Genomic DNA, 19,818 nt, shown 5'->3' on the forward strand with positions numbered 1-19,818 from the left:
CAACGTTAATCAATGCCCGTCACTGTCGTTAAGTACGAAAGTTAGTGGGTGAAATAGACCCAAACTGTCCTGCCATGTGTTACTTTGTGTACACCATGGTGAAAACAAGTATATGACATTTGGAAACAAACCATTAGTATTCTTTGTTGGTTAACTTAAGATGTGTTATTATTTGAATGTTAAGGGTTTTGTCCAGATTTGCTGTTATGTGTTTCATGAATGGCTTGGTGTATAATATAAACGTAAACCAAGTTTATGAGAACGGGATAAAATCGCGATGGAGAGGTCAAGTTGAGCCTTAAAAGAGAAGTCCATAAGAGACTGTTATATTTAATTAAATTCTACGTTTGTAAAACGTACATAGATATTAGTTTCAACATGTTACACCAAAATAAAATTATAAATCGTAACTAAGTTAGATACCAAGTACTGTTTTGTCCGTTTGGTCCTCGCAACTATACTTAAGGTACTGCAACATTGTAAATGTTTGAACTGCAGGCAGCATAGGAGATAAACAGCTGCAATAAAACGGGGCCAAGGCCTAAATATCGCGGTTTGAAAAAGCCGTCAACTTTTTGTGGGCCCGTACAGACTAGGTGAAAGATCAACTCCCGTCTTTAGTCCTGCCAGTTTCATTCGCTTGAGCCTCATCAAAACGTATCGGCTACTTTAAATAAACGAGTCTCAAGAGATGCAGATATCAAACACTTTTTGACGTCTGTTTGTTGTACTGAATATCACATATACTGACACGCGTGCAGAACTTCTGAAATATTTCGGAATGGGACTCGAACACGTGATCAATACATCCAGCAATATAATTTAAAGTGAAGATAGCTTCAGTATTACATTTTACAATATGCTCCCAATGGGCTCCACATAACATGGATTTATTACTACATCCCAAGGCACCATAGCTGTGTCCCAACTGTGAAACTGACTCGGCCACAAAGCTTGTTTATAGGCAGCGTTACTTTTGAAGATGTGAATCTGACATGGCTGCAAAATACGGGTCGATCAATTTTATTGAACATAAATATTAGTTCGGTCGAGTCTCTTCGGTCAACGTGTGTAATATTAATGGGGGCAGAAATAAAAGAGGGAAAAAAGTATTTCTTTAAATCACACATTAGAGTGAGATTTTCAAAAATACACAACTATTGGAAATAGCAAAATTTGCAAAATACTTGTTTTCCTTTTCTGTTCCGAAGTATGACCTTCTTTCAACTAAGATTACAGAAATATTTCTAGTAATTCTAAGTTTATTACGAAAATTGAGGTAATTGTAGATCATTTATAGTATTTTCTAACTTCGCTAACAATATAAAACTAGTACAAAACTGACTGTTCCTATAATTCGTTGTAATTTATCAAAACGTCATTTTATATTGCTAGCCAAAAAAAACAAATACGGATTTCAGTAATGTTTGTGTAAAAGTTTTCAAAGTCGCTATTCTTTCCATGCACGAATATTGCACTTTAGCATTATGTAAAAGTGAAATTAAATATAAGAGAAATGAGACTTAACCACAAATACACACCATAGTTCTGATGTAGATAGATCAAATTAACCTACTTTTGGGTCGATTTTTTTAAACCCTTGGTCATCCTCTTCTACTTCAAAATAGATTTCTGTGGTGGTGATAGACAAGGTTCCTTTAGCAACGACCACCGGTGCGATTAACTGAGCTGGAGTACTCAGGACAACAGGCCCTGCAAGTGGATATGCAAATCTTTATTTTATAGATTTTAGCGGGCAACGTTATTTCAAATATACAGGCCATTTTCAATGCAATACTTTGACCAAATCAATTCACCGCAATCACTTCGGAATATTCTTCATGCACCGTGCACCAATGTTCACATTCAATCATGCACTTAATGGAACGTTACTTAGCACGCGCAATATTATCATGAATGCACATAAACCTAAAGAAAAAAAATGTTATTGATACTTTCTGAGATATCACTATGACAGATCATTAGATAACTATATGTGTAGGGGTTTCTGAACAAGATCATGAACCATTTCAGTTCCACAACGCATTCTGAAGTACATTTCATTGATGTGAACGTTCTTCATAGATTAACTTTGAAATAACGTGGAAAATCAGAACCCAACGTTTTTGTAAGTCTCAAATATATCACAATAAAGTATACGCACTGCACAGTATAGAAAACAGATCAACATTTGTTTTACACAAAACGCCTTTACACGTTGGTAAAATGCGTCGGTAGTTTTCAAATAATATCTTCAAATACTTTGATCACTAACAATGGAATGGAAAAATACGTAGAGTCTATTTCAGGTCTTGCTCTACACTGTAAACACATCTAAAGTTTTCTCGATATATTGCTGATCTCAGTCAGCTGACCATCACGTGAAATACTATCATCTGGATTCTGTGTACTCTCGTTCCAACATTATCCATATCGGCCACAACTAGCCAAACTCAAAATCTTTATCATAGGTATATTCTATCGATCACTACTACACTGAACTGCTCCTTTAATTTCTCATCAATCTTAATCTGGGCTGCTCAACCAATTATGTTCGATATTGTGGCAAGATTACAAGTGGATTTGGTGTGTATTCCCAAAGCTCCCCTCTTTTGTGCTTGGAGAAAGCACCGCGCGAAGGTCTTGGTTTTAGATCTCTTAGAAGAAATGTTTACTGATTCAGATAAAATATTTAGAATTTATCGATGTTCGTTTCTTTTCGACGGGAAGGCGCTTTCCAAAACACTAATTACATAGTGTAGAATCCTAACTGCAGAACATTTAGAGAGGATATAAACATTGTACTGTAGCCTGGAGGGAATTAGAGAAAGACTGGGACAATTTGAGGTTAATCCAGTGCAGCCGTAAGAAAGAGATTACGTTTTAATCTCTCATGGGATAGCGGCTCCATAATTAGGATCCAATATTAAAATGTTTGCATAAAACAGTACTCAAATAAACACACACTCAAACATCTGAGAACGAATCGACTATGAAAACTGTTTTTGTTTGTTTAAATATCGCCGGGAATAAAACAGTCTATTATCAGAACTTAATTTGAATAAAGTTGGAGATACCGTCTAATGGAATCTGTTCTGGCCTGATTTTACGAAAGGCTGAATCCTTAAAATGTGTATGTATGTCAACTGCTTTTTTGTAGTTGGTCTGTGTAAATGTTTCCTGCTTTTTAAAGAAATACAGTTTAGCCATTTATATTTGAATGGTTTCAAAACTATAGCTCACATTAATGGACTGAATGTATACTTTTGTTTCTTGCACAACGTATATTCCGATCAGATTTTTTAAAAAAAAGCTGCTAAAACATCCACGTCGTGAGCACGTATATGTTTATATTCGCATGTAATTAATTAGTCAGTTCCAAGTAACACCCACTAAATGGATGTTGACGTGAAGCTCAGTTTTTTCTACATCATTGTTCAAATGGAAATTAACGTTTACATCTATTTTTTAAAAACCTAGATTATAACCACCTGCAATATTTACCGTGGATAAAACAGCACTGCAGCACCGGAATTCTTTAACACTTGGCCAATATCACTGTTTGTCTGTGAAATTCGTAGATACGCGACGGGATGGGCACTTTAAGAGTAAGGGTGGAGATGTCAAGTATTGACAACTCAGGATATAGATAACGTGGAGCTACTAACAAAGGAAAGAAATGTGGAAAAAAATCTAGAGGTTTATCCGATTTACGACGATGGCTCATAAGTACACAAAAAACGTGCTGAAATCGGGAAAGGCCAGAAGCAAAAATCGTGATATTAGTGAAGGCAATAAAAGCATTGAGATCCGTCCTTAAGAGCAAAGACGTAGTCATGCAACAAGGAAAATGACAGCAACCTAAACCTATAGATCATTCGGCAAAACAGATCACTCAAGCCTAGGAGCCAAGGGGTATGCGGGAAGAGATACCCGAGAATAATAAAAATCTTTGGGCTGCGGCTTTCATGTTGATTTAAACTGAGAACGCGGAAAATGCAAAGATGAAAACCCCGCCCCCGTGGAAACGTAGTGAGAGAACAGAGAAAACCAATGACCTGACTCAGACTTGTCTTCCCGGGTACGCAACAGATGAATTGTAAAAAAGCAAAAGACTTGTGATATGGCGAATCAAACCTTGATCCAGCAGAAAATATTTGGTGCACCGATAAAAAAAGAAAAAAAGTGAAGAAAAAGCTTTTTGAGATAATTGACAGGAAAGCTGCACTGTGAACTGGAATTAGTCCAGCACGTTTAAACTCTGAAAAACATTCAATTATAGTAAAAACATCTTAACAGAATTTAAAGGTTTAGTTTGTACTTTTGAAATTTTATATTCATCATTCCTTTGAAAATATTTGCACAGAATATAACCGACACATCAAATCATTTGGTCATAATAATGAGGCTTGTCTGGTATTGTACTGTTTAATTTTACCATTTGTTGTGAATTTATTAAATTCAAAAAACAAGTTTAATGATGAGGAAAAATCAGTTGAAACAGCAACCATTAGTAGATCAGTTTTCTTAGCCAAGTCGTAACATTAGGAAATATATTTGGTTAAACAAATAGCAATGCATCACCAGTTGACGTTCATCTTCAGAAAAAACAGTATTAGCAATTTACTGCGATATTAGTTTTTACAGTCCATTATTAGATCACATGGTCATTTTAGATATTTTGTAAAACAACTGCTAGTGAAAAAGTGTCTCCTTTAGAGGTCTGATGTAGTAAATTTGTGACTTGCCTCTGGAAAGAAAGACTCGCACACAAAAAAGCGCTGGAATAGAAGTGAACAAGATGTATTGTTTAAAGGAATAGTAATGCAACTTGCGATCAAACCAAACTAGAAGTTCGGACGATCCATCTGTATTGAAGAGAATAATAACTACACGAAACTTACTTCAAAAGTCTCGTTCATGACATATTGTAAATACGATATTCTAAATAGGCTCATTTAAACCAATAATTTATTAATTGAAAACAATGTATTTTTTGAAAAAACGTTTTTCAATCAGTTCACAACGTAACTTTACGCAAATAATTAGTGTTTAATTTTCCACCTTTAACGTTATGATATGGCAATAGAATATATAGAAAACTATAGAATTATGTTCTATTGCTGTATTATAGCAATGCATCATCTTCAGAAACTGCATGAACAATGTAATGGCGGTTAATGCGCCAGCACATATATTGATCTTGTTCCTGGAGTTTCGGAAATTGGCAGATTATGGATAGCCTTTTCAATCTTGTGGAGGCTATCGTGCTACAAAACATGAACATTTCTCTGAACTATTCATTTCTCTTACTGTACTGGCGAGGTTCCGTTTGAATGTGGAACTTTAGAGGTGTATACAGCAGAAGAAGGGTCCCGACCCGAAAAGTCAACTTTCCTGCTTCTCTGATGCTGCCTGGCCTGCTGTGTTCCTCCAGCTCCACACTGTGTTATCTCTGACTCCAGCATCTGCAATTCTTACTATCTCAGACGAACACATCACTAGATTTTTCATTATAATAAGGTGGCTACCTGCTAGACAGAGCAACTCATCCTCTTTGTCTACTGGTGATTACCTGCCAGATTGTCGATCTCTTTCTCTTGTAACAGACTGACGGTATCATCATCGCCCTCTAACATGAGCTCGGTTTCCGCGTTCTGATTCACAATTGCCTGGGTCCGGAAAGTTTTCTTCGACTTTATAACATCCTCTTCTGCACCTGTAAGAAGAATCATACTTTGAAAGAACTCCTCCTCATACGCAAACCTGTTAAATTCCTCTTTCAACAGAGGTTTTCAATAATTTACATACAAATTTTAAAAACATTTTTGCGGAACAAAGACAAATATCTTCGGTAAACATTTGAATGTTTTTTGAAAATATCTATTTTTTGAAGGGACCGTTTTATTAGAGCGTCAGAATACAACTGTAGTTCGTAAAACAAGTAATTGTAGCGCGCTTCTGGTTCCGACCTACAATATGTCTGCATATAAACTAAGGACAAGAACACTAACATTGTGTTCAAAATATCTTAATCACAATATGATCGATCCGTCATATGTTGAGACTAGTTTTATATTTGTTTAACATTGCATTTGTCATTTTATAAATGCATGCAAATGCTAATAGTACAAACTAAAGCACACCGCCTCTTAAGAAAGGATATCCACGTAAAATCTAGCTAATAAAATAAAACTCATTTATAAATGTTAAGGCATTTCCGGAGAAGAGTCAAATTCGACTTCAAACGTAACTCCGTTTCTCTCTCCATAGTTCAGGACGTTCTTTTCGCATTTCAGATTTCCAGCAGCTGCAATATTTTGATTTTATTATTATGCATTCACTTTTGGGTTTATCTAAGAACGTGTTACGTACAACTCAAAAAAGTTTTGTATCTCATTTTAACCAGCTCATTCATAGTTCTTCACTAAGAACTTTTTAATCGCTTTTTTTTCTCCATGAACATTGTCCATTGAACTTAGTGAGAGAAAGAGACGGGGGAATGGCTTAGGTCTAGGTCATGGGGATCCAGCCTAGCTCTTAGCTTTTTAAATTACGTTTTGATGTGTCAATCACAGACCAGAAAAAAGCGGGCAGCAAAAAAAGACAGCTCTTTTAGTGACACAATTAATATTTGAATTGGAAAGAACTGAATGGTTAGGAATGCCAAAAACATTAAAAATCAGCTTTGGAATCAAGGTGGATAGTTAATATTTCGTTCTAACAGAAATTATCTTTTTTTCAAGCTACTTTGGAAATGGCAATCTCTTACTACAATTTATTTCTGAGCTCCACCTTGTGGATAAAAATATCTGTAGTTTACCGCGTAACAGATATTTCGTCTTGTGAAAGCGTACAATTACATAGCTTTTTTTCCCCGATAGGTTCTATTCCCTACTTATAGACACACGAGGATAGGAGGTTTGGCCTCCATGGTATGGGCGGCACAGATTTGGCGCCAATGTGGAATCCTGGAACACAACAAAATCATTGGTACACAGGTTCGTTTTATTTGCAGTGCAGCAACCTCTTCGAAATAGAGTGCTGTATAATGAAGTACTGTAGGAAAACAGCACTTGTTCAATACAGAATAAAATTGTCGTCAATTACATACTGAATCCTCTTTGTTAATTTTATTTTTGAAAATATAAAGTTGATTGGCAGTCAACATGCCAACAAATACAATGGCATGCAATAAACTGGAAGGTTATTGAATTACATAAATACACAGATACAGCATTTTCCGAAACTTAGCAGGTCTGGCGGCATCTGTGAAGACAGAAACATAGTTAATGTTTCATTCATTCTAAATGGTAACTGGTTTTCTTTCCACAGATGTTGCCAGACTTGAGTTTCTGCAGTACTTTCCTTCTTTATTTCAGTTGAAACTTCTTCAGATTAAGTCACTTAGAAAGCATTTAAAATGAATACTGTGTCTGAAATATTATGAGGATTCCCAAGAGGGGTCTGTATCTTTCAAAAACAAATCTAGGAAAGAACAAAAACTAAATTCAATGCTGTAAATGTAAAATGGATACCTTTCAAAAAAATAATCAAGAGAACTTCAAAATTCCACATTCTAGAAATGAGGTTCTACTAGAAGAACTTGTACAGTTAGGAGTTAAAGTGAAAAAAAAACAAAGCCTCCATTAATAATCTCAGGATTACTACCTAAGACAAGGTCAAATTGGGATAGGGTTAAAAAAAAATTAAGTGCATGGCTGAAACACTGCTGTAGTTGGAATATTTTTCAGTTCATCACACACTGGCACCAGAACTGGGATAGAAAGGAACGGTTCCAGTTGTGGCATTCTGACCAAATATCCAGGGAAATACAGAACCCTTTAAACAAGATAGATGGGTAGGAGGGTTCGGGAAAGGAAATACTTAAGCTTACAAAGAAAAGCGTATGATGGTATTATATGGTAGCTATTTAGGTATTGGCACACAGAGTGGGACAGGACGAGACATAGTGTACAAACATAGAAAATCAGCAGTAAATAGGATCCAATGAGGAAAAAATGGTCAAAAGGCAAAATAATTTGGCTCTTCACTTAAATGTCTGTAATGTTTAGAACAAAGTAAATAAATTAACAACACCAACAGGGGTAAATGGGTGTTATAGCTGTTACAGAGATCAAAGCCGGGAGCTAAATAGTCAGCAGCATCTGATTTTCAAAAGGACAGGCAAAGGTGGTACAATAGCTTTGTTGGTACAAGATGGAATTAGTGCAAAAGCAAAAAGTGACCTTGTATTTGAAGATGTAGATTCTCTGTGGTACAGGCAAGAAATAACAATTGGAGGAAGACACATGTGAGTAGTACATCTGCCCCTTTACAATTGCTATACTATAGGACAGAGACTGCATCATGAGATCATATAAAAAAAAGCAATCGAAACATTAAACATGGACGACTTTATCTTCAAGTAGAGTAGGAAAGTTAAATTAGCAGAAACAGCTACAAGGAAGAATTCATACAATGTATTTCAGACATAACCATGGAACAATATGGTGTGGATCAAGCCAGGGATCAAGTTGAGGTTGTGGACATGCTCGCTAAACTGGTGGTTTTGGTTGTAAACATTTCATCACCCTGCTAGGTAACATGGTCAGTGCGCCTCCAGTGAAGCGTTGGTGTTCTGTCCCGCTTGTTATTTACATGCCTCAGTTTGTTCGGGTGTTTGGTACCACTTCTGGTTCCAGAAACAGAACCGGAAATGGTACAAAACACCCCAACAAACTGAGGCATTTAAATAACAGGCGGGACAGAAGACCGACGCTTCACCGGAGGCGCACTGACGATGTTACCTAGCAGGTTGACGAAAAGTTTGCATCCAAACCCACCAGCTCAGCAAGCATGTCTACAACCTCATCCACAACCTGAGCTATAAATCTTCTTGAAAACTTTAAACAGGGATCAAGTTATTTTGGATTGGGTAATGTGTAATGAGGCAGGTTTAAAAAATGTTCCCAAAGCAAACAATCCCCCAGAAAAAAATGGCCATATTATGGAAGAATCTAGCATTTTGTTTGAGAGTGAGAAACATGTTTCAGTAACAACTATGCGAAACTTAAGTAAGGGTAATTTACAAAGGAATGGGGGCAGAGTTGGCCAAAAAGGGTTGGGAAAACAGCATAGTGGACAAGATAGTTGATGAACAATGGCCGATGTTTAAGAAAATAGTTCATGACTCACAACAATAGTATACCTGGTGAAGAATAATACTTTTAGAAAGGGGCTAAATCAACCATGCTTAATTGAGTAAATATCAATTTGAAAGAAAAGAAAACATGCAACGTGGCAAAGAATAGTGGTAAAAGAAGGGAGTGGGAACGTTTGAAAATAAAACAAAAGATGACCAAAATGAAGGCAGAAAATAAGATATGAGGGTAACTAGCAGGTAATATAAAACATGAAGTAAGTGCTTCCTTAAATAAAAATAAAGAGATTGGTCAAAGACAACATCGGCCCCGAGGGGAATAAAGCTGGGGAAATAACAATCGGAAACCAGGAAATGGCAGCAGGATTGAATAATTACTTTGCATCAGTCTTCAAGGTAGAAGACACAACTAACATGCTAAATAATCAAGGAGCAAAGGGAGGAGAGGAAATAAATATAGTAACTATCACTACATTATGAAGTACTAGGTCAGTTTAAGACTGATATGTCCCCTGGACTTGATGGCTTGTTTCTTAGAATATTAAAGGAAGTAACTGCAAGATAGCAGATGCACTGACAGCAATCTTCCAATAATTCTTACATTCAGAATAAGTCGTGGAGGATTGAAAACTGCCTATGTAATGCACCCTTATTCAAAAAGGAAAGGAGACAAAAAATATAACAATAGGACAGTTAGATTAACACAAAATGCTGAAGTCTCTTATCAAGGATTTAAAAGACCACTCATAAATACATAAGAGGATCAAGCAGCATGGCCTCATGAAGGGCAAATCATGCCTGACCAATTTAATAAGATTCTTTGAGGAGACAATAAGCAGAAACCCTGTAGATATAATATTTTTGGATTTCTGAAAGGCTTTCGATTAAGTTCCAGATGAAAGGCTACTTAATAAGAGAGTTCATGGTATTGGGGATAACATACTAGCATACATGGAGGATTGGCTAACTGATAGAAAACAGAGAGCTGGGATGAGAGTGGAATTTTCAAAATGCTAAACTGTATCTAGTGGAGTACTAAATAATCATTTACAATATACATTAATAACTTGGGTGAGTGAAGTGAATGTACTATCGGCAAGTTTGCGGATGGCACAAAAGTAAGTGGGAAGACAAGTAGCAAGGATGACACACAGAGTCTACAGAGGGCTATAGACAGGCTAAGTGAGTTAACAAAAATCTGGCAGATGGCATATAATGTAGGAATGTTATGCGCTTTGGCAGGAAGAAAAGAGAAGCTTAACATTATTTAAATAGGGTAAGACTGCAGAAATGTGGAGCACAGAGGGATTTGGTGGTCATCAAGAATGAATCACAAAAAGCTGATATATATATTCAGTCAGTAATGGGGATTCAAATAGGAATGTTGGCTTTTATTTCAAATGGAATGAAGTATAAAAATAGGGAAGTGTTGCTAAAACTATACAAGGCACCAGTTAGACCACACACCTGGATTATTGTGAATAATTTTGGTCCTATTATCTGAGCAAAGATATGCTAACATTGGAGGCAACTCACAGTGGGTTCAATAGGTTGTAATAGGTATGGAAGGATTTTACAATGTTAAGAAGTTGAGTCGGTTGGGTCTGTACTGATTGGGGATTAGAAGGCGGAGAGGCAACCTTACTGAAGCATAAGATTCTTTTATAGCTTGACAGCGCCAAAGGCAAGAGGTTATTCCACCTTGTGGGAGAGTCTTGGAACAGAGGACATAATTTAATAGTAAGGGGCCACCCATTTAAGACAGAGATGAACAGGAATTTCTTTTTTTAGTGTGTAGTAAATGTGCAGAATATTTTTATTGCAGAGGGAGCACCAATCCTTATGGCACACCACTGGTCACAGGCCTCCAGTCCGAAAAGCAACCCTCCACCACCCTCTGTCTTCTACCTTTGACCCAGTTCTGTCTCCAAATGGTTAGTACTCCCTGTATTCCATGTGATCTAATCTTGCTAACCAGTCTACCATGAGGAACCTTGTCGAACACCTTATTGAAGTCCATACAGATCACGTCCAACACTCTGCCCTTGTCAGTCCTCGTTATTACATCAAAAAACTCAATCAAGTTAGTGTGACAAGATTTCCCATGCACAAAGCCATGTTGACTATCCCTAATCAGTCCTTGCCTTTCTGAATACATGTAACTCCTGTCCCTCAGGATTCCCTCCAACAACTTACCCAATACCGATTTCAGGCTCACTGGTCTATAGTTCCCTGGCTTTTCCTTACCACTTTTCTTAAATAGTGGCTCCACTTCAGCCAATCTCCAGTCTTATGGCACATCACCTGTGGCAATCGATGATACAAATATCTCAGCAAAGGGACCAGCAATGACTTCCCTAGCTTCCCACAGAGTTCTACGGTACACCTGAATAGGTCCTGGGGATTTATTTATCTTTGTGTTTGAAGACGTCCAGCACCATCTCCTTCTTGACATTTTTCAAGATGTCACTATTTATTTCCCCACGTTCTCTATCTTCCACATCCACATCCTTCTCCATAGTAAACACAGTAAGATTGCAGATAACACCAGAATTGGAGGTGTAGTAGACAGCAAAGAAGGTTACCTGCGAGTACAACGGGATCTTGATCAGATGGGCCAGTGGGCCAAGGGGGGGCAGATGGAGTTTAATTTAGATAAACTTGAGGTGCTGTATTGTAGAAAGGTAAATCAGGACAGGACTTATATACTTAATGGTAAGGTCCTGGGGAGTGTTGCTGAACAAAGAGACCTTGGCGTGCAGGTTCATAGTTCCTTGAAAGTGGAGTCACAGGTACACAGGATAGAGAAGGTGTTTGGTATGCTTGCCTTTATTGGTCAGTACATTGAGTAAAGGAGTTGGGAGGTCATGTTGCAGCTGCACAGGACATTGGCTAGGCCACTGCTGGAATACTGTGTGCAATTCTGGTCTCCCTGCTGAAGGGGGAAGTTGTGAAGCTTGAAAGGGTGCAGAAGAGATTTACAAGAATGTTGCCAGGATCAGAGGATTTGATCTATAGGGAGAGACTGAATATGCTGTGGCTATTGACCCTAGAGCATCGGAGGCTGAGAGATGACCTTATAGAGGTTTATAAAATCATGAGGGGCATGGATAGGGTAAATAGACAAGATCATTTCCCCAAGGTGGGAAAGTCCAAAACTAAACAGCACAGTTTTAAGGTGTGAGGGGAAAGGTTTAAAGGGGCAACTTTTTTACGCAGAGGGTGGTGCACGTATGGAATGAGCTGCCAGAAGAATTGGTGGAGGCCGGCATAATTACAGCACTTGAAAGGCATCTGGATAGGTATTTGATTAGGAAGGGTTCAGAGGGATATGGGCCAAATGCTGGCAAATGGGACTAAATTTATTTAGAATATCTGGTTGGCCTGGATGTGTTGGACCAAAGGGTCTGTTTCCATGCTGTACATCCCTATGACTCTATGTCTCTATGGTCTCAAGGTTGGGTGCTTATTTACATTCAAAGCTGAGATGGACAGATTTCTAAGCAGTACATAATCAAGGATTATAAGGAAAAGGCAGAAAAGTGGATTGAGGACTAAGAGATCAATCAAGATCTTGCTAAATGGCAGAACAGACTGGATTTGGCTAATGGCCTACTTCTGCATCTATATCAATATGGTCTTATGTGTATAGTGGTGCACAATTTACATTGGGTTCTTTAATGTAACAGAAATAACAAAATTGATCAATGTACATCAGCAAATATATAAGACATGCCTTCTTGAAATTATGAATGTAATGGAATATGTGTGACTCTGAAACAATTGCACAATTTTAAAATCTCAGAGTTTAGCCAATGCTGTAAAGGTCACTACTTTGGTATGTCAGACTGCCTCTCCCTGACTGGGTTTCCTTCCCTCTGGTCTTTCCTGTATTTCTTCCACATTCCCTGCCTTTTGTACTTCTTTAAACCTTTTATGTAATTAACTATTTTATAGTTCTGATAAAAGTCAACCTCTTGAAACAGTAACTCTATTCCTCCACCTAGTGATGCTGAGCATTTCTTATTCTTATTTCATGTTTCCAGCATTCACAAGATTTTACAAGATTGCAATCCATCACGCGTTGGACTGGATTCAAAATGGTGCAATTTGATCAAAAACAAATCAAAATAGTTCAAATTTAAAAGAATGCAAAGTTTAAAGATATAGAGCAGTAACTGTTCTGAGACTTGACGTCATAACACAGTAAGATCAATTGTTAAAACATTAGAAATGTTCTGTTAACTTCAAATATTATGTGACCCTTTCTATGTATATGTCATCATAACCAACAATTGATATGGTAACAAAAATTCTGACCATACTTTGGTAGTTCTGGAAAGGTTAAATTGTTTCTTACTGCATGCATGGGTATTCAGAAACATTAGAGACCAGAAATTGCCATAATGGTAGGTTTGGCAGTGAGCACTACTAAATGCATTTATGTGCCCACCATTCAAACTGAAATATACTTGCACTACTAATTGCTGCAATGTTGATCTGATCACAGAACAATGATGTTACTGCTGCACTTGGGACCTTATGAACTGCTATGCCCAAAAACCTCTCTCTTTGATCAATGGAAATAAGAACTAACAAAGAAAATAAACCAGATGAATTAGATATACCTAGACAGAAAGAAAAATAAAGAGGGAACTAAAGATAGTGATTTAAGAGAGGATTAGACCGAAAAGAAAAGCAAGAACATTAAAAAAAATCTGATAACATTGTTTCCCTGTTGAATTTATGAATTGCTATATTGTATCTTGAGAAGATAATAACTGAACAACAGGATAGGTTGTCATAATGTACAAATATTCTCAACCTTTAGATGTTTGACCTTTGTATCTGTCTATTATGATCAGTACAGTTCTTTCACTGGAATTGCTAAATGATGAAACACCAATGTCCGTATAGTTTGCTTCTTGCATCCTGGTAATCGTCTAATACAATCATAATGCAGTTAGTGACCAACCATAGAAGAAAATCTCTATCAATGAACCTACAAAACATCCAGAAGTGACACAAGGAAAACTCCAGAAGTGAAGAGCTTTGTGACCGATTGAACTGATGTCCTCCAAAGCATGCAACACTTATCGTAAGCCATGTTTGAAACTACACTTATATAGTATTCATAATCAGTACATGTATATCATGTTGTTTTTTTTAATAATTGAATAATTGAAACCTCTGAATGTCAAAACAGCTGTACATCCTGACAGCTGTTTCTGATGCTAAACGAAGTGTGGATGACAACACTAGTGCTGCCAAGGTAGGTGGAAAACTGTAACTTAAAACCTCAAAGAACAATTCATTACCTGTTGAAATATACTTCATTCATGGGTCTCCAAGATTCAGTATCATGTCAGGGTTATAAATTCTACAATTAGTATGTGCTCCACAATAATTTTTAGCCCTAAATGGTTGAGGCAGAAATCATTGTCAATTATATAGTTCTTCCAAGAATTTTACCACACACTTAATTTCACTGAGAAACCTAATTGAAAACACACTTTTATCAGTTTTCAAGAGATGAATGGCACAGAGATGTAAATTGAAATGAAAAGACTTGAATTAGAAAAAAAGAGAAATAAAGGAACATGAAAAAACAAAATGAGTGGGCAAAGATGAGAAGTAAGCAGCAATGGAAGGAGACATATACTTAAGTGAAAATCTGAGTTGGAAAGAGAGGATAAGGAAAAACAGAGACTAATAGAAAAGGAGATCGTATTTAAAAAGGTCTAACTCCAAATAGACAAGGAAATTAGATGATTTGTTGAGAGTGACAGCCCTTGATATCAAGGCTGCATTTGACGAGTGTGGCATCAAGGAGCCCTAGGAAAACTGGAATCAATGGGTGTCAGGGAGCAAACTCTCTGGCGGTTGGAGTCATACCTGACAAGTAGAAAGATGGTTGTGGTTGTTGGAGATCAATAATCTCAGCTCCAGGACATCCCTGCAGGAGTTCCTCAGGGTAGTGTCCTAGGCTCAAACATCTTCAGCTGCTTCATCAATGACCTTCCGTCCATCATAAGGTCAGAAGTGGGGATGTTCGCCGATGATTGCACAATGTTCAGCACCATTCGTGACTCCTCAGATACTGAAGCAGTCCATGTTCAAATGCAACAAGATCTGGACAATATCCAGCTTGGGCTGACAAGTGGCAAGTGACATTCACACCACACAAATGCCAGATTATGACCATCACCAATAAGACACAATCTCACCATCACCCCATGACATTCAATGGTGCTATCATCGTTGAATCCCCCACTATCAACATCCTGGGGGTTATCACTGACCAGAAACTCAACTGGACTCCACACATTAACACAGTGGCAACAACAGCAGGCGAGAAGCTAGGAATACTGCAGCGAGTAACTCACCTCCTGACCTCTCAAAGTCTGTCCAGCATCTACAAAGCACAAGTTAGGAGTGTGATGGAATACTGCCCACTTGCCTGCATGAGTGCAGCCCCAACAACACTCAAGAAGCTTGACACCATCCAGGACAAAGCAACCCACTTGATTGGCACTGCATCCACAAGCATCCACTCCCTCCACCACCAATGCTCAGTAGCAGCAGTGTGTACTATCTATAAGATGCACTGCAGTAATTCACCAAAGATCCTCAGACAATACCTTCCAAACCCACAACCAGTTCCATCTAGAAGGACAAGGGCAGCAGACATATGGGAACACCACCCCCTACAAGTTCCCCTCCAAGCCACTCACCATCCTGACTTGGAAATATATCGCCATTCCTTCACTGTCTCTGGGTCAAAATCCTGGAATTTCCTCTCTAACAGCATTGTGGATCAACCTACAGCAGGAGGACCGCAGCGGTTCAAGATGGCAGTTCACCACCACCTTCTCAAGGGCAACTAGGGATGGGCAAGAAATGCTGGCCAGTCAGCGATGCCCACATCCCACAAATGAATAGAAAAAAAAATTCAGGCTGCTTCTATGGTCCAACTTAAAAAAAAACAAGGCCTCACAAGCTGTTTGAGTTTTCATTCGACAGCTGGGTACCTTGGCCTTAAAATCTCTCTTCCAAAACAAACCAGGATGAAATACACCTCTTAAAGCCATAGTATTGTCACAATTTACGCCTATATTTACTGAGGATGCAGTCAAAAGACATTTCACCTCATTTGAGAAGGTAGCCAAACAGATGAAGTGGCCAAAAACTTTGGACCTTAACTTTTTGACTAGTTTAGCTATGACCGGGTATACAAGTTTATCAGAAGAGCAATCTGCAGAGTATGAAGCTGTCAAAAGCAATACTCAAAGCTTATGAGCTTATTTCTGAAGACTATCTATTAATTTTTAAAAATTAAAACAAAGAAATAATCTGCAGAACTTTACTTCTAAAATGGTCATATGGGAATCCACAAGGAAAATGAAGGAATATAAATTCTGCAGATGGAAGGGCTATTAAACAAGCAGGACATCAAAATAATAAAGAAGGTGGCTAAAACCAAAAAGTGATATAAAGAAAATTACATGCTGGCATTGTGGAATGCCTGAGTCCAAGTGGAACTAGAGAACGGGTGGAGGCTATAAATTATGGTATAATTGCATTCAGGTTCAATTCCCACACTGGTTGAGATTACCATGAAGGATCCGCCTTCTCAACCTCACCCCTCAACTGAGGCGTGTCGAACCTCAGATTAAATCACTGCTAGTCATATCTCCCCAATGAGAGTAGCCTGATGTCATAGAGTTATAAAGCACGGAAACAGATGCTTCCGTCCAACTCTTCCATGGCAACCAGGTATCCTAAGTGATCTAGTCCCATTTGTCAGCATTTGGCCAATATCCTTCTAAAACCTTCCTATTCATGTATCATTGCAGATGCCTTTTAAATGTTGTAATTGTACACTCCTCCACCACTTCCTCTGGCAGCTCCTTCCATACATGCATCACCCTCTGCATGAAAAAGTAACCCCTCAGGTCCCTTTTAAATTTTTTCCCCTCTCACCTAAAACCTATGCCCTCTAGTTTTGGACTCCCCTACCCTGGGGAAAAAGATCTTGGCTATTTGCCCTATTCAGGCCCCTCATGATTTTATAAACCTCTATGAGGTCACCCTTCAATCTTGAATGCTCCAGGGAAAAATAGCCCCCGCATATTCAGCCTCTCCCTGTAGCTCAAACTCTCCAATGCCAGCAACATCCTTGTAAATCTTTTCTGAATCCTTTCAAGTTTAACAACAGCTTTCCTATAGCAGGGAGACCAGAATTGAATGCAGTATTTCAATACTGACCTCAATGTCCTGTGCAGCCGCAACACAACCTCCCAATTTCTATACTCAATGCACTGACCAATGAAGGCAAATATGCCAAACACCTTCTTCACTACCCTGTCTATTGACTCCACTTTCAAGGAAATATGCACCAGCGCCCCTAGGTCTCTTTGTTCGGCAACACTCGCTAGGGCCGTACCATTAACTGTATAAGACTTGCTCTGGTTTGCCTTACTAAAACGCAACACACCATATTTATCTAAATTAAACCCCATCTGCCACTTGTCAGCCCATTTGCCCATCTGATCAAGTCATAAAAAAATTGGGTGAGAGGGTTCTTGTGATGCAGTAGTACTGTCCCTATCTGTGGAACAGAAGGATTATGTTCAAGCTGCACCTTCTGCAGAGCTGTGTAAACTTCACTGAACAGGCTGAGTTAAATAAATAACCAGTCAAAACAAAACGGCACTTCGGTATAATCCCTGATACTAATTGCTGCTTTTAAGTGGTGAGGATATGGGGTAAATATTGTCTTTCCTAACTATTTTTAAGGGGGAGGCAACGGTCTATTGGTAATGTAACTGGACTAGTAATCGAGAACCAGGTTAATGGTTTGGGGACACAGGTTTGAATCCCACAAAGATAGATGGTGAAATTTGATTTCAATAAAAATCTGCGTAATTTTTTGGTTAATTGACTAAAAACACCATGGGTGATTGGTAATGGGAACGTCAAACATTTAGTTGTGTGTGAGAACACTTCTGAACATACTTTAAAAAAAGAAAAACTATATATAAAATTGGGTGAGAGGGTGTTTGTGGTTCGGTAGTAGAGTCCCTACATTTGAGCCAGGAAACCCAGGTGAAAGACCCACCTGCTGCTTCTAAAGTATGTAATAACATCTCTGAACAGGGTATATAAACTGGGCAAGCAAGTAATCAGTGTGTTAAACTGTGATATATATGTATGTTTACAATACACTATAAAAGATATATATATATAAATATCATTCATTAAGAGTTTGGGTTTCTGGTTTTTGATTTAGTAACATGAGGGTTTTTTTTGTGTGTCTAAATTTAATAATTAATTTATAAGCATTTCTGTAGCCATGGTGATTTGTTTTAAGGTACTTTTTGAGACTTGGCTTTAGAATTATAGATTTTTGTTTATCTTAGATTGTGTGACCCAGCAAGGTAACTAATGAGGCCATAAGGATTGTTATAGATTTACGGAACTTGTTTTTTTTAAGCTTAGGCAAACACTCATAGCTTGGAGAGAGGTAGTAGGAACTGCCAATGCTGCTAGAGCAGTCCTGTGAAGTCCGTGGATGAATATGACTGTTTAGACCACTGCTCCTGAGAAGGGAAAGATATAATAAACGGTGTTACCATTGAGTGGAAAGTTAGAGTTAGTCCCAGGCTAGAAGTGTAGGGATAAAACCCTGAAGAGGTTATTTCAAGTTAAATACATTTAATCTCAGGTGTATAATAGTATCAGGAAGCAGTTTCAATCTATAAACTAAAGTCACAAGTGACTTAAATTTATTGAGATGTTAGATACAGGGTCTCTGGTGTGAGTATGAGTGGTGTTTTTGGGTACTGTACCAGGGTGTGTCCTGGCTACTTTACACTAGCTATTTATTTTACTTTCAATTTATAAAAATGCATCAGGATTAATGAGATTATACTGTTACTGTAGGTTTAAAGTCTTTGAAGTTTATTAGAAGTAGATGGTTTAGTTTATTCTATTTTATCTTTATTTCTATTATGTCCTAATCAATGGAGAACTGTGACTATTGCAAGTGCAGTGGGGAACACGACTAGAAAAGACAAATAACTGGTTAAATGTATATGATTAGAGGCAAAATGTTAAGCTAATACATTAGGAACAAGAGTACAGAAATGAAAACCCAGGTGTAAATTTGAACAGTGGCTTTAGGAGAGGATATGGCCCAGAAAGAGATCACAAATCATTGAAACCACCCCATTAATAGGAGGGGGAGATAAAATAGTGACAGTCCAGAAAGGAATAGATGAGTCAACAAGGTCAAGCAATATAGTACAGACAAGGAATGCCACCAAGAGCAACTGCCTATGTGACCAGTCTTAGTGGTTAGAAGGCAAGCTAATCAAAGTTGCCAAACAGTAAGAGTTACAAAACTGGGGAGAATTTGGGATGTACACAGACGTGACAGCTAGGAGACAACTTGCCTTTTCAATCGGTGGATATGCATGGAAAAGATGTCTTCTGATGGATTTGTAATGTAGAAACATAGATAATAGGAACAGGAGTATGCAATTTTGTCCTTCCAGCCTGCACCGCCATCCAATATGATCATGGCTGATCATCCAACTCAATAGCATGTTCCTGCTTATCCCCCAAAGACTAGTGGCATGAGATTTTGGAAA

At 38.0% G+C, this 19,818-nt stretch overlaps 1 protein-coding gene across 1 annotated transcript in view; it reads right to left on the minus strand.

Moving 5' to 3' along the window:
- nbeaa (neurobeachin a) overlaps positions 1–19,818 on the minus strand; it is an 831,637-nt gene that overhangs the window by 257,861 nt on the left and 553,958 nt on the right. Inside the window, exons 39-40 of the mRNA XM_048597909.1 lie at positions 5,576–5,719; positions 1,577–1,713 (exon numbers count right to left, since the gene is read on the minus strand). Coding sequence (XP_048453866.1) covers positions 1,577–1,713; positions 5,576–5,719 — 281 coding nt within the window. The remainder of the gene's footprint in view (positions 1–1,576; positions 1,714–5,575; positions 5,720–19,818) is intronic.

Source organism: Rhincodon typus, chromosome 6, assembly GCF_021869965.1.
Source record: "Rhincodon typus isolate 14 chromosome 6, sRhiTyp1.1, whole genome shotgun sequence".
In the NCBI taxonomy this organism is placed as follows: Eukaryota; Metazoa; Chordata; class Chondrichthyes; order Orectolobiformes; family Rhincodontidae; genus Rhincodon; species Rhincodon typus.